This window comes from Nerophis lumbriciformis, linkage group LG07 (assembly GCF_033978685.3).
Source record: "Nerophis lumbriciformis linkage group LG07, RoL_Nlum_v2.1, whole genome shotgun sequence".
NCBI classification, from domain to species: domain Eukaryota; kingdom Metazoa; phylum Chordata; class Actinopteri; order Syngnathiformes; family Syngnathidae; genus Nerophis; species Nerophis lumbriciformis.
In genome coordinates this window covers 27,298,108-27,314,941 of record NC_084554.2, presented here as the reverse complement: position 1 = coordinate 27,314,941, position 16,834 = coordinate 27,298,108, and the positions used below count along the sequence as shown (strand labels likewise).

At 38.2% G+C, this 16,834-nt stretch overlaps 1 protein-coding gene across 7 annotated transcripts in view; it reads right to left on the bottom strand.

Moving 5' to 3' along the window:
- The window catches only part of ctnnd2a (catenin (cadherin-associated protein), delta 2a), a 723,152-nt gene that overhangs the window by 107,240 nt on the left and 599,078 nt on the right, over positions 1 to 16,834 (bottom strand). For all 7 annotated transcript variants that reach the window (XM_061965552.2, XM_061965556.2, XM_061965554.2 and 4 more), the window contains exon 17: positions 4,549 to 4,731. In XM_061965552.2, the coding sequence (XP_061821536.2) occupies positions 4,549 to 4,731 (183 nt within the window). The remainder of the gene's footprint in view (positions 1 to 4,548; positions 4,732 to 16,834) is intronic.

Genomic DNA, 16,834 nt, shown 5'->3' with positions numbered 1-16,834 from the left:
AAGTGGCATTCAATTTTTATTTAAATTGTATTTAATATGCCATTGATATGTTTGTATTATTATTATTTGAAACTCGATTTTGTATGTCACTATAAAGTTATATAAGCCTTGCTTGTTCAATATTCAATGCAAAACTTGTTTGGGTCCCAATTAAAGGGGAACATTATCACCAGACCTATGTAAGCGTCAATATATACCTTGATGTTGCAGAAAAAAGACCATTTTTTTTTTTTTACCGATTTCCGAACTCTAATTGGGTGAATTTTGGCGAATTAAACGCCTTTCTAATATTCGCTCTCGGAGCGATGACGTCACAACGTGACGTCGCATCGGGAAGCAATCCGCCATTTTCTCAAACACCGAGTCAAATCAGCTCTGTTATTTTCCGTTTTTTCAACTGTTTTCCGTACCTTGGAGACATCATGCCTCGTCGGTGTGTTGTCGGAGGGTGTAACAACACGAACAGGGACGGATTCAAGTTGCACCAGTGGCCCAAAGATGCGAAAGTGGCAAGAAATTGGACGTTTGTTCCGCACACTTTACCGACGAAAGCTATGCTACGACAGAGATGGCAAGAATGTGTGGATATCCTGCGACACTCAAAGCAGATGCATTTCCAACGATAAAGTCAAAGAAATCTGCCGCCAGACCCCCATTGAATCTGCCGAAGTCTGTGAGCAATTCAGGGACAAAGGACCTCGGTAGCACGGCAAGAAATGGCGGCAGTTTGTTCCCACAGACGAGCGAGCTAAACCCCCTGGATGTCTTGGCTCACACCGTCCCAAAGATGATCAAGAGAAGAATATCGACCCTAGCTTCCCTGGCCTGCTGACATGAGGGTATGTCTACAGAATATATTAATTAATGAAAATTGGGCTATCTGCACTCTCAAAGTGCATGTTGTTTCCAAATGTATTGTGTATGCTGTAAACCTAGTTCATAGTTGTTAGTTTCCTTTAATGCCAAACAAACACATACCAATCGTTGGTTAGAAGGCGATCACCAAATTCGTCCTCGCTTTCTCCCGTGTCGCTGGCTGTCGTGTCGTTTTCGTCGGTTTCGCTTGCATACGGTTCAAACCGATATGGCTCAATAGCTTCAGTTTCTTCTTCAATTTCGTTTTCGCTACCTGCCTCCACACTACAACCATCCGTTTCAATACATTCGTAATCTGTTGAATCGCTTAAGCCGCTGAAATCCGAGTCTGAATCCGAACTAATGTCGCTATAGCTTGCTGTTCTTTCCGCCATGTTTGTTTGTGTTGGCTTCACTATGTGACGTCACAGGAAAATGGACGGGTGGTTAAAATCAGGCACTTTGAAGCTTTTTTTAGGGATATTGCGTGATGGTAAAATTTTGAAAAAAACTTCGAAAAATATAATAAGCCACTGGGAACTGATTTTTAATGGTTTTAACAATTCTGAAATTGTGATAATGTTCCCCTTTAAAAGGTTATTTTGTTCAACCTTGGCCCGCGGCTTTGTTCAGTTTAAAATTTTGGCCCACTCTGTATTTGAGTTTGACACCCCTGCTCTAGATCAGTGTTTTTCAACCTTTTTTGAGCCAAGGCACACTTTTTTCATAAAAAAAAATCCAAGGGAGACACTATCCCATCCTCGTCGCCATTGTTGTGTGCCAAACTTGTCACTTATTAGTTCACTTATTAGCAATCTAAGCTTAATAATACACCAAAAGAAAGCTTATTGTCTTTTTTCTGCCTTTTATTCCCGCTCTTACTTTTTCCACTTCCAGGTGTCCAACACACAACACATGCCATCATATGCTGTGTCCCCCGCCCTTAAGTTCCCCTTAAAATGGTTCCGGTATTGTCCTGTGACCCGAGTAACCAATACATGACAGACACCACCAGCAGAAAATTAAAAAAACGAAACTCAATAGCCTATATTGACAATATAAAGTCGTTCTCATCAAATACCTGACGCAATTGTTCGATATGAATTCAAACCATAACCATCATTACTTTTCTTGTCTCTAAGTAGACTTACAAAGCAATGAGCTACCTGCTGCCACCTACTGGTATGGAAGAGTATTACATGGTTACTCTGCTGATCTCCAGACACCACAGACACTCTACAACGGCACATCGTTTGCAGATTATAATTATTGGTTTGCAAAAAAAATATTTTTCTGACCAAATAGGTGAAATTGCATAATTTCCCACAGCACACCAAACGATATCTCACGGTACACTAGTGTGTCGTGGCACAGTGGTTGAAAAACACTGCTCAAGATGTGGAATAGGAACTAAATACCGCATTGACCCGAACATAAGACGGACGTTGTTTGATGACTTTGCTTCATTGATGACCGTTAGCGTCATAAGTTACCCCAACTTTTAATAAGCTCTTTTCACGGGCGTTTCTCTGTGTTGCGACTGTATCTCTCCAATGAGTGTGAGTGACAGGCAGAAAATCTCCCACTCACTTAGGAAGAAGTCGGTTTGTATATGAACACAATGTTCCCTGGATTATCATGGGAGTAAAGTTCCAGACCCCTGGGTGAATTCCTGCGAAATAGGGACCCTATCTATTTTATGATTTACTTGAATATTGTATGTATTTTAGATCTTTGTAAACTGTTCTTTCACACACTGTTCTTTCACACACACTCATAGACACTTATTACGCTCCTAAACACTTCTACACTCTTATGTAACTCGAATGATAACGCGAAAGAATTAGCTGCAGGTGATGAGGACGACGGTCTTTTTAAGAGAACCTGTTGCCGTCGTCCTTATTTTCTTCTTTCTTTATGTAGGAACTACACTATTTTGGTACCGGTACCGGCGCTAAAATTATTTCGATACTTTTCGGTACTTTGATACTTTTCTAAATAAAGGGGACCACAAAAAATTCCATTATTGGCTTTATTTTAACAAAAAATCTTAGGGTACATTAAACATATGTTTCTTATTGCAATGTTGTCCTTAAATAAAATAGTGAACGTACAAGACAACTTGTCTTTTAGTAGTAAGTAAACAAACAAAGGCTCCTAATTTAGCTGCTGACATATGCAGTAACATTCTGTGTCATTTTCCATTCTATTATTTTGTCAACATTATTAAGGACAAGTGGTAGAAAATGAATTATTAATCTACTTGTTCATTTACTGTTAATATCTGCTTACTTTCTCTTTTAACATGTTCTATCTACACTTCTGTTAAAATGTAATAATCACTTACTCTTCTGTTGTTTGATACTTTACATTTGTTTTGGATGATACCACAAATTTGGGTATCAATCCGATACCAAGTAGTTACAGGATCATACATTGGTCATATTCAAAGTCCTCATGTGTCCAGGGACATATTTCCTGAGTTTATAAACATAATATAAATTATAAAAAAAACGAAAGAAGATGTTGTGATGTTAAAAAATATATCGAAGTAATCATAGTAGTATCGACTAGATATTCTATTGTACGTGGTATTATTACAGTGGATATTAAGTGTAGATCCACCAATGGCGTTTGTTTATATTGTAGCGAACCGGAAGAGTTGGTGCTGCAGGGAATTCTGGGAATTTGTTCTGTAGTGTTTATGTTGTGTTGCGGTGAAAATATTCTTCCAAAATGTGTTTGTCGTTGTTTAGTGTGGTTTCACTATATGGCACATGTTTATGACAGTGTTGGCATTGTTCATACGACCACCCTTAGTGTGACATGTATGGCTGTTGAGTAAGTATGCGCTTCATTCGCTCGTGAGCAATGTGCTTAAAGTCAAGATGATTGTGTCATTCGTTCATAATCAGGTACAATGACATTGAAATTAGGCTTTGTTAAATATAGACTAATTGATTTGTGACTTTTTATATTATGTAAAACGGACCAAACTCGCTACAAAATTAACAACATGGAGTTTGTATGTTCTCCTCGTGACTGCGTGGGTTCCCTCCGGGTACTCCGGCTTCCTCCCACCGCCAAAAACATGCACCTGGGGATAGGTTGATTGGCAACACTAAATTGGCCCTAGTGTGTTGACTGTCTATCTGTGTTGGCCCTGTGATGAGATGGCGACTTGTCCAGGGTGTACCCCGCCTTCCACCCGAATGCAGCTGAGATAGGCTCCCGTGACCCCAAAAGGGACAAGCGGTAGAAAATGGATGGATGGATGGAAGATTGATTTTTTTTAAATTATTTTAAAGAATGAAAGTTGCCATCAATCCCACGAGGGTGCTCGGCATTGTCTGTGGGTGCTCGGGCCCCGAAGCACCCACGGGATCGACGCCTATGACTGTATGTGTTTGACTTCTGAGTCACATCGTCACGTGCATGGGAACATGACACCAGTTGCGAACTAATTTGTAAACACGGAAAATTTGTTTCACCTAAATGTTAGCTGGCTAGTAAACACTACACAGTGATTAATAGAATTGCTCGAAATTAACATTATTGCTAGGCAGGCCAATTAATATGCTATTTATTTAGCAACATGACAGAGCACTGTAAAGCTCATGAGCTTTTTTCACCACAGTACCATCTGCTGGCGGTAATAAGGCATTTTGAGGTCATATTTTTGTTTGTTTTTACCTGGTCGGCGCCCTTCTTTTTCTTCTTCTTCTTGCCCCAGCAGCCGGAACTCTCTCCGTCGCGGCCGTTGGCGTCACAGAGGAGACCGTCGAGCTCCTCCAGTCCCCCCTGCTGGCCGTGAGATGTCTCGGCGGCCAGACGATACGACAGGTTCCTCAGGATGCAGACGCAGTTCTCCACAGTCTGAGTTGGGAGATGAGAGGCAGAGATGTGGGACGGGTTTTCAGGAGATGCGGCGCTGGATGCACTTAAATGAAACGTCACGCTTGAGAACACTGCGGAAAGTGGAAGTGGAGGCTAGTAAAAGTGCCTCGTCGACTATCCGCAGCACTTTTGCAGTGCGAGAACGGCGAAGCTCGATAATCCACAGGTAATATGAATGTGTATTTTATTAGTTCAGGCTTTAAAATGAGATTAGAAGAAACTCTAGTAAAATGAGGAAAAATGACAGGCCCGATATATTTTCTTACAGGCCATTTAACGCGCGCTCATGTCTATGTTTAGTGCGAGTCGGCGTGTTTAGTACAACTTTGAAAAGGGGGTGTCATCGAGGTAGTGGAGTGGAAATGAACCAAGACGAATCATCCGTCTATTGCGCCGCGAGAGCCGTCGGTTCACACAAAAACAGGCACAGAGCGTAATTGAACAGACTCGGGAGAGGGAGACAAACTAAACAAACGTCTCACTCCAGCGAGCTGCAGTCACAGACACACCCTGCACAGGTTACCTACTATTTACCATTTACAGTGACATTTCCATTTTCTGGTTTATGCTTTTTTTGGCGCTACATTGCTCCATTCAGCTGCTTTAGTAAATAAAGAAACTTGAGCTTGGTGTTTACATGATTCAGAGTCAGAAACAGGTACTGCACCATTGTATGGAATTAACACTCACACCTAATGTAGTAAGAGTTAGCATTACAATATTTTATCATCTTTATTTCCTCGTGCCATCATTTCAGTGACTAGTTGCTAATTGCCATCTAGCTACACTAGGCTACACATCACTAAATTTCCTAAAACATATTACATATTAAACCTCTGTGCATGTTCTTAATGCAGGGGTGTCAAACGTACGACCCGCGGGATGAATTTGCTAAGTATAAAAATCAACCTGAAATTTTTGAATGAAAGAAACTGCTGTGCTAAATGTGTCCACTGGATGTCGCAATAGCAATTGTTTGTATCTTTGCAGATGATGCCATATATGTACAAAATAAACCACATGATGTTAGTACATCAGTCGAGGAAAATGGTCAAACTACATAAATAACCAGTGACGTGCAGTCACTAAAGGCAGGTGAGGCGGGGCCTCACCTGCCATCATGGAAAGAAAAAAAATGTAAAAAGAAAAAAATGTATATTAAATTGTTAAATGTATCCAGTGATTATACTATAAAGTTATTTTCCATTTAACTTCGCCAGTTTTAGATTATTTTTATTCAAAATCGCTGAATTTTCACATTTGCCGTTCAAATACTGAGAAGAGACGGTGCGGTGAACAGCAGCCAGTCGAGGCACGTCACTCAGTGCCTCAACATGGACGGACTCGGCTAACTGCTGGTCTGCTGTGCAGTGAGACCGTATTGCTATATGAACTATATTATACATTTCCATAGTTTAGTTAGATGAGGTATATAATGTACAGTGTATTTTGTCAACAACTGTATGTGTGTAACATATTTCTTGTGCTGAGCGATCATAAAAGGGCTGCAAAAGACGCACTGGCTGAGGCTCGCCTCCTGCACCCCCGCCGTAGAATGCACGGCAACCCCTGACGGGAGTGTTATATCAACTAAAGCCCACACTTAAACTTTCCACGTGTAAGATTGAATGTATTTAAAAAAGTTATTTCATAAGAAGCCAAAAGGTGCGAAAACAATAATGTTCGTGTTGGAGGAGTTGTGAATCACTGCAGGGCCACAACATTAGGTACGCCTGCAGACTGCAGGTGTACCTAATTCACAACTCCTCCAACACGAACATTATTGTTTTTGCACTTTTTGGCTTCTTATTAAATAACTTTTGTAACCTATTTTTATGGGCTTTCCTCTTTGTGATGTTAAGTTCCTGTTATGCGCTGTTATACAGTATATGCCTTGAGCTCTTATTTTGAAGGCGCTAAGAGCGGAATTTTGACACGTTGGAGTGGAGCGGAAGTTTTTGAAAGAAGGTAAATAAAGTGGTCCTCGTGTAAACTGGAGCCTCCGTGTTTGTTATTTTGTAGTTTCATACAGTATAGGCGACATTTATAAACCCTCGGTTACACTTTTTTTAAATAGATTCAATCTTGCACGTGGAAAGTTGAAGTGAGGGCTTTAGTTGATATAACACTCCCATCAGGGGTTTCATTAATCCAGCACAACAGCGGCGCATTTATAAGTAAAGGTAAGACCATAATAACGTATTTTTATTAAATGTGCTTTTTTGTGTGCTACAGTTTGTATGTGTAAAGTTAAAGTTAAGTTAAAGTACCAATGATTGTCACACACACACTCGGTGTGGTGAAATTTGTCCTCTGCATTTGACCCATCCCCTTGTTCACCCCCTGGGAGGTGAGGCGAGCAGTGGGCAGCAGCGGCGCCGCGCCCGGGAATCATTTTTGGTGATTTAACCCCCCAATTCCAACCCTTGATGCTGAGTGCCAAGCAGGGAAGAATGCTGGTATGAGCTTTTAAACATAACCCGTTAACTGCTGCCAATCAAATGGTGAATAGGATACTCTTTAGGGTTCATATGTTTGTAAATCTGACTGTGATGAAGTCAGTGCCTCACCAGCCATCAACCTCACCGCACGTCACTGTAAATAACATACTGTAATTTGATTTTGATATAATTTTTTTATCTTGATAGATTGAAAATTAACACCAATGAGTTGACTGATTAACATTATCACATAATTATACATACATACAATATACATACTGATATATATATATATATACACATACATAGTAGCTGAGATAGGTTCCAGCGCCCCGCGCGACCCCAAAGTGGATAAGCGGTAGAAAATGGATGGATGGATATATACACACATACTATATATATATATATATATATATATATATATATATATATATATATATATATATATATATATATATATATATATATATATATATATATATATATATATGTATGTGTGGGAAAAAATCACAAGACTATTTCATCTCTACAGGCCTGTTTCATGAGGGGGGGTACCCTCAATCGTCAGGAGATTTTAATGGGAGCATTCACATACCATGGTTTATATAGGGCACAGAGTGGGTGGGTACAGGCTGGCCTAGGGGCGTGGTGGTTGGCTCATGTGTTACCTAGGAGGTGTTTCCGTCTATGGCGGCATGTTGTTACAATTTCGCTGCGCTTGTTGAGGGATGACAGGTCTGGACGGTAAATAATAAACAGTTTCTCTTTCAAGCATAGGTTGCATCTTTTATTACCACTATTGTAAGGTGTGCTGGATGCAAGAATTTGCCATGTTATTGAATATTCAACATTATTGTCTTTGAGGTCCCAAATGTGTTTGCTGAGTTCTGTGGTATTTCGCAGGTTTTTGTTCCTGAAAGAAGCCTTGTGATTGTTCCATCTGGTTTTGAATTCACCCTCGGTTAATCCTACATATGTGTCGGATGTGTTAATGTCCTTGCGTATTACCTTAGATTGGTAGACAACTGATGTTTGTAAGCATCCCCCGTTGAGAGGGCAATCAGGTTTCTTTCGACAGTTACATGCTTTGTTGGTTTTGGAGTTGCTCTGACTGGGGGTCGACGGCTCATTTGCAATTGTTTTGTTGTGGTTTGAGATGATTTGTCGTATATTGTTCATGCAGCTGTAGCTCAATTTAATGTTGTTCTTGTTGAATACTTTTCTTAGGTTGTTGTCTTTGGGAAAGTGTTTGTCAATCAGATTGAGGAATTTGTGTCCAATGTTCGTTGAGACGTTTTTGCTGTATGGGGGGTTGTACCAGATGATGTCGTTTCGTTTTCTGTTCTTTTTTGGCTGGTTTCCTGGCGTGGGTTCATAGGTGAGGGTGAAATTGTATCCGCTTTCATCAAGGGCTTTTTGGTACGGGGGGGTTGCTTGGTCAAATTCAGCTTTGCTAGATTACAGCATCGATAGCCTTTTATTGATTCCGGTAGGTATTCTTTTCGTGGTGGTGGGTGGATGGTTGCTGTCATGGTGCACGTATTGGAGTGTTGTGTTGGGTTTCGTTAATGGTTGGTAGCTGTTATTTCTCAGGTTGAAAGTGACGTCAAGGAAGTTGACGGTTTGCTTGTTGGCTTCAATCGTGATCCGTAGGCCGTTCTCTTTGAAAATTTGGCATATGCGCTTCTTGGTATTCTCGCTGCTCCTTGGCGAGGCGCGACACACTGCCAGTCCGTCATCACGGTAAATACCAAGGTTCAGATTGAGGCTAGCGAGCTGGGAGAGGAGGAAACTCCCAACGAGTTCACACGTTTCTGCTCCGTCAAAACTTCCCATAGTGACGTCAAATGTTGCATTGTTCTTTTTTTGCCATGGTGTACTGTTGTGGATGAGAATGGAGTTTTTTGCGTGGATGATGATGTTTATTTCGTTGCCTGTGATTGAGTCGTAGTCTGAGGCGAAGTCTAGTGCTTGGGTCAGTAGGTCTTGCGTGATGGAAGGGTAAAATTCCTCGATATCAAAGGAGATAAAGTTGTGCTGTTGTTTGTCTTGGATGTTGTTGAACCATTTGATTACTGCTGCTGTATTTCTCCATTGGTTGAGTGGTGTTTTGTCCTTGATTTTTGTGTTGACTCTGTCCAGGATTATTTTGCTGATTTTTCCTATTTCAGATTTAGTTGGGTTTATTAGTCGGCATGTTGGGTTATTTGCGAAGTTGGGTTTGTGGTCCTTCAATGTGATGAAGGCTTCCTTGATGGCTGTGGCGTCCACCCTGTCCTCAATGTCCAGTTCAGCCGCGATCCTTTTATTTTCCAGGTGGATGTTCTGTAAGGTGTTGGGTTGCGCTTTTTTGTATGATTTGGTGATGCTTCTGTCCAGTAAGGTGTGGTGTTCTGGTATGTCCATTCTGTAGAAGTTTGTGGTTTTATCGGCAGCTATGATGAGGTTGTTTACTTATATATATATATATATATATATATGTATGTGTGGGAAAAAAATCACAAGACTATTTCATCTCTACAGGCCTGTTTCATGAGGGGGGGTACCCTCAATCGTCAGGAGATTTTCCAAACGATTGAGGGTACCCCCCCTCATGAAACAGGCCTGTAGAGATGAAATAGTCTTGTGATTTTTTTCCCACACATACATATATTGCGCTCTACTACGGTATCGAGCACTATTTTTTTGGATAACCTTATTAAGACATATATATATATATATATATATATATATATATATATATATATATATATATATATATATATATATATATATATATATATATATATATATATATATATATATATATATACATACACACATACATACTGTATATACATGTATATATACATATATATATACACATACATACTGTATATACATGTATATATACATATATATGTATATATATATGTTCATATATATATGTGTATATATATATATATATATATATATATGTATATATACATACATATATCTATACATACATACATATATATATATGTCTTAATAAGGTTATCCAAAAAATAGTACTACGAAGTACCCCCCCTCATGAAACAGGCCTGTAGAGATGAAATAGTCTTGTGATTTTTTTTCCCCCACACATACATACATATATATATATATATATATATATATATATATATATATATATATATATATATATATATATATATATATATATATATATATATATGTATATATACATGGGTAACTTACACATCTGTGAAGGCACCATTAATGCTGAAAGGTACATACAAGATTTGGAGCAACATATGTTGCATCCAAGGAACGTCTTTTTCATGGACGCCCCTGCTTATTTCAGCAAGACAATGCCAAGCCACATTCTGCACGTGTTACAACAGCGTGGCTTAGTAGTAAAAGAGTGCGGGTACTAGACTGGCCTGCCTGTAGTCCAGACCTGTCTCCCATTGAAAATGTGTGGCACATTATGAAGCGTACAATATGGGAACGGAGATCCCCAACTTAAGCTGCACATCAAACAAGAATGGGAAAGAATTCCACATGAAAAGCTTCAAAAATTGGTCTCCTCTGTTCATAAAAAAACGTTTACTGAGTTTTGTTAAAAGGAAAGGCGATGCAACACAGTGGTATACATGCTCACGTGCAAACTTTTTTGCAATGTGTTGCTGCCATTAAATTCTAAGTTAATGATTATTTGCTAAAACAAATTAAGTTTCTCAGTTCGAACATTAAATATCTTGTCTTTGCAGTCTATTCAATTGAATATAGGTTGAAAAGGATATGCAAATCATTGTATTCTGTTTTTATTTACGATTTACACAACGTGCCATCTTCACTGGTTTTGGGTTTTGTACATTAATATATACAAATACATATACATTATTACATATACATAATATATAATATATACATACATATATATAAATAAGTACATATAAATATAAATATATACATACATATATACATATATATATATAAATATATACATTTATATATGTATATAACTATGTAAATATACCTATGTATATAAATATATACATAAATATGCACATATATAAATATATACATATATGAATATATACATACATATACATATATATACATATACATACATTTATATATATATATATATATATATATACATATACATACATTATATATATATATATATATATATATATATATATATATATATATATATATATATATATATACATACATATACTCATATATAGATGTATATAATGTATACCGTATGTTTCGGAGTATAAGTCGCACCTGCCGAAAATGCATAATAAAGAAGGAAAAAAACATAAATCACACTGGAGCCGGCCAAACATTTGAAAAAAACTGCGACTTATAGTCCAAAAAATACGGTATATAAAATAATAATGTATTTCAAATAAAGCCATCATAATCAGAAACTCACTTTTACATATTGCTGGGTTTTTAGTGACAATGCCAGAGTGGTATTCATGTTTTGTGTTAGTGTAGTGTATTTTCATTACTTTGGATATGGAACATGTGTGCCTAATGTAGTGCCCAGATGCTAAATGGTCCTCGTAGCAATCCTGATTAAGTACTTGTTGCATAAACCCAATTACTGAGAAGACACGATGTAGAGAGACTTAGCGGAAGACGGGTCCAACAGCCAAAGCAGGAGAGCCTGCAGCTATTATTTGTGGCTATTTCACTAATAACCGCCTGCGTGTTCACCTGCCAATCAGTCTTTGTTAGTGGGGCGGTGGCGGCACTCCTCTGGTGGCTGCAGTCAGATGGCGGAGAGGAGAAGGCGGATAAACAGTGATTAAGGGAGGCCATTTAGAGACAGGGAGGAGAGACCTTGAGAAGTCAGCCAGCCACAACACTGTTTATGTGATATCGACTGGACGGACCCCACATAGTTTTGCCACAAGCACACATACATTTGGGCTCCAACACAACATCACACACTAGGAAGTGTTCACTGAATGACTGAACTCTATATGGCTGCAAGGATGCTGCAGGAAGTGAAATATTACCCCTTTTTAACTTCTTATTGGGCTTTTCCACTTGTGCGTCACTATAAAGTCATTCACTGAGGCGCACGTGACCATACACGTACGTGACCAGGGCCGTAGCACCAAATTCTAGGCCTCAATACACTATACTCATAAAGGGACCCTCATCCCACCCTATACCTAATCTCGCCACATGCACTAAAAAATGCATGGATTTGGTAGAAAACAGTTTTTCAAAACATGCAAAAACATTAAGTAGGGTTTGGGCTTTTTAGAGATGTAATTATTAACATATATAGAACATATCAAGATAAACACTCCTAAATAATTTGGTGCCGACAAATTCAATATAAAGTGGCCTCAATATGAATTTCAATAATATACAGTGTAACATGTCATTATTCACTTAAAGGGGTCATAGTAGTCATTTTATTTCAGACCCAGGGGGATCCATATCACAGAAAAAGAAACCATACAACAATAAAACCCAAATAAAAGAAATACAAGCAGGAATTAAATAAATTAAAAAACTTGTATAAAAATAAAATAGATAAAAAACACTCCACAATATTCAATGTCCAGCATACAGGCTTACTCGCCAATGGTTCCAAAGACCGGATTGAAATCATATTTTGATATCTTTTTCTACATTTATAAAAATGTACTTGTGGACTACATAACATGTAATGATGGTGCTTTGGTCAAAATGTTGCAAACATTATGTTTTTCAGACCATCTTCAAGCCGCTTTCTGACCGTCTCTTCAGGATACGCTATTTAGTCTTAATAACTTGGCTCCACTTCGACTGTGTTTTCTCCCCGCCCTCTTTGTTGTAGTTTTTAGTGCTTCCAAATTGAGTCTACTGACAGATACAGTATAAGTTAGAACTGTATGCTACTTTGTATTACAAATGGAAACAGCGGAGGATGCATGTGCTTGTACGAGCCAGTCTGCCCCACAACAAGAGGATAGCGTAAAAGAAGGAACTTGTTGACTGCAGCGCGGACTACAATGGCAAACTTGTGCTTCGCTCTTCGAGTAAAACTTACATATATATATATATATATATATACATACATATACACACACACATATATATATATATATATATATATATATATATATATATATATATATATATATATATATATATATATATATATACATACATACACATATAAATATACATATATATATATACTGTATATATATATATATATATACAAACCCTGTTTCCATATGAGTTGGGCAATTGTGTTAGATGTAAATATAAACGGAATACAATGATTTTCAAATTCTTTTCAACCCATATTCAATTGAATGCACTACAAAGACAAGATATTTGATGTTCAAACTCATAAACTTTTTTTTTTTTTTTGCAAATAATAATTAACTTAGAATTTCATGGCTGCAACACGTGCCAAAGTCGTTGGGAAAGGGCATGTTCACCACTGTGTTACATGGCCTTTCCTTTTAACAACACTCAGTAAATGTTTGGGAACTGAGGAGACACATTTTTTAAGCTTCTCAGGTGGAATTCTTTCCCATTCTTGCTTGATGTACAGCTTAAGTTGTTCAACAGTCCGGGGGGTTGTGGTATTTTAGGCTTCATAATGTGCCACACATTTTCAATGGGAGACAGGTCTGGACTACAGGCAGGCCAGTCTAGTACCCGCACTCTTTTACTATGAAGCCACGTTGATGTAACACGTGGCTTGGCATTGTCTTGCTGAAATAAGCAGGGGCGTCCATGGTAACGTTGCTTGGATCGCAACATATGTTGCTCCAAAAGCTGTATGTACCTTTCAGCATTAATGGCGCCTTCACAGATGTGTAAGTTACCCATGTCTTGGGCACTAATACACCGCCACACCATCACAGATGCTGGCTTTTCAACTTTGCGCCTATAACAATCCGGATGGTTCTTTTCCTCTTTGGTCCGGAGGACACAACGTCCACAGTTTCCAAAAACAATTTGAAATGTGGACTCGTCAGACCACAGAACACTTTTCCACTTTGTATCAGTCCATCTTAGATGAGCTCAGGCCCAGCGAAGCTGGCGGCGTTTCTGGGTGTTGTTGATCAAGCTTTGGCTTTGCATAGTAGAGTTTTAACTTGCACTTACAGATGTAGCGACCAACTGTAGTTACTGACAGTGGGTTTCTGAAGTGTTCCTGAGCCCATGTGAAGATATCCTTTACATACTGATGTCGCTTGTTGATGCAGTACAGCCTGAGGGATCGAAGGTCATGGGCTTAGCTGCTTACGTGCAGTGATTTCTCCAGATTCTCTGAACCTTTTGATGATATTACGGACCGTAGATGGTAAAATCCCTAAATTCCTTGCAATAGCTGGTTGAGAAATGTTGTTCTTAAACTGTTCGAAAATTTGCTCACGCATTTGTTGACAAAGTGGTGACCCTCGCCCCATCCTTGTTTGTGAATGACTAAGCATTTCATGGAATCTACTTTTATACCCAATCATGGCACCCACCCGTTCCCAATTTGCCTGTTCACCTGTGGGATGTTCCAAATAATTGTTTGATGAGCATTCCTCAACTTTATCAGTATTTATTGCCACCTTTCCCAACTTCTTTGTCACGTGTTGCTGGCATCAAATTCTAAAGTTAATGATTATTTGCAAAAAAAAAAAAAGTTTGTCAGTTTGAACATCAAATATGTTGTCTTTGTAGCATATTCAACTGAATATGGGTTGAAAATGATTTGCAAATCATTGTATTCCATTTATATTTACATCTAACACAATTTCCCAGCTTATAACTGACAAGATATGGCAGAAAACATCACAGGACAGCGCAGATTCCAAAAGGCCCGTTTGGTGGAAGTATGAAGGAAGGCAAGATTATTTGATAAATATTTCCACAATGCCTCCACGGTTTGATTTCCAATTTTTGAGACTTATGAGGATCCCAAATACACAACAGCAAGTACCATCAGGTTAGAAAAGTTGGTCTTGCCTATTAGGGCACCCTTTAAATATGATGATAAATATGTCAAGTTTTCATTTACTTAATAGAGTAGAGATTAGCCGATACTACATATGATAATACATCATTATTACTATGATTACCGTATTTCCGGACTATAAGCGACATTTTTTTTCCCCACACTTTGGACCCTGCGGCTTATAAAATAGTGCAGCTCATTTATTGATTTTTCTTCACTAACAGCCATAATTTTGTATTCAACAAATAGTCTAATACAACAGACACTGAAAAGGTGTTATTGTTTGTACTATGGCGACATATTTTGGACGAGATTTCTCACTGCAAGTTGAAAAAAAGTACTTTATGTTTTGTTTCTTGAAATGACAGTATTCATACATAGCATTTCTGCTCGAAAGGATACTTAATTCATTACTCCATGCAACGTTTGTAACTTTTACAATCCAACTAAAAGTATTCATACTTACTAAACTGTCCCATGTGTGATGTCTGTAGGAGTGTTTTCATGCATATTCGTACGTGCTATCGTAATGTAATCAAGCTAGCGTCGTTAGCATGACCAAATATGCTATCACGTAGGGCTTGCACGATTAATCAAAATCGAATCAACACCAAGGTTTTAATTAGTGCAGTAGATAACCGCAAGAGGCTGACGTTTTTTTTTTTCCTCCGCCATCACCATCATTTGAGTGACAGCCATGTTCGCCAATCAGAATTGTTGAGCCTCGCATTTGTTCGTCTCTTGCTTCCAACAGGACGGAAGATGTATGACTTTGTACATCACTCTCAGCACCTGAGCACGTTTGTTTAACAGTGGAAGTAACTGAACAGAGTGACCCCTCTTTTCAATCATTCACAATCTTTGTCTCAGCACAGACTAAAGCGGGGAGTCGCCGCCAACACATTACAGAGAGCCTGGCGACTTGCCAGTTAGAAGTGCCGCAAGGAGGGAAAACATAACATTACAAAGCCAAATCCCATTGTGGGAATACTTCAGCTTCAAATAGAATGGGCAATATAAGCCCATCAATACGAACAAAAAGACAACGTTTGACCTAATCCCCCCCCCCCCCCAAAATGCACTTTAAGATGTTCAATATTTATTTAGGTTAATTTTTTGCTAACAGAAAATGATTCCATTTTATTTTTGTTTGTTTATTTATTTAGGATAACAAAGCTATTTACCATCCAATTACAGTACAACGTTAAACAATTCTACAGTATGGATGAATAAACGTTTATATCCCTTTAAATGGTTACTTGCGTTATTATTATATATTATGATTACATTACATTAATAAACAATGTATAGTTTTTTTTTTAATTTCCTCAGTTGAAGAGTATGATGTGGTCAAAAGCTCTGTCTGTCTGCATAAAGCCAAATATATTTAAAGTAAATTATTGCATATTGTTCTAATGTGTGGCAACTTGAGTCAAGAATATGTTGACAGTCTAAAAGTAATATGTCTTAATTCACTTGTTATTTTCGCAGTTTTATGCATGTTTATGTTGGGGTTTTTTGCATTCTGTGTGTAAAAATCGTCTCATTCTCGGTAGCGAGCAATGCAGCTAATGGGAGCAATCAATTCTACCTCTAAATCACTTTAAAAATGCATTCAAAAACTGTCAACAATACTTAATTTACGTTTCGTAACCTGTACACTAACCAAACTGTAGTGACATTGTTATCG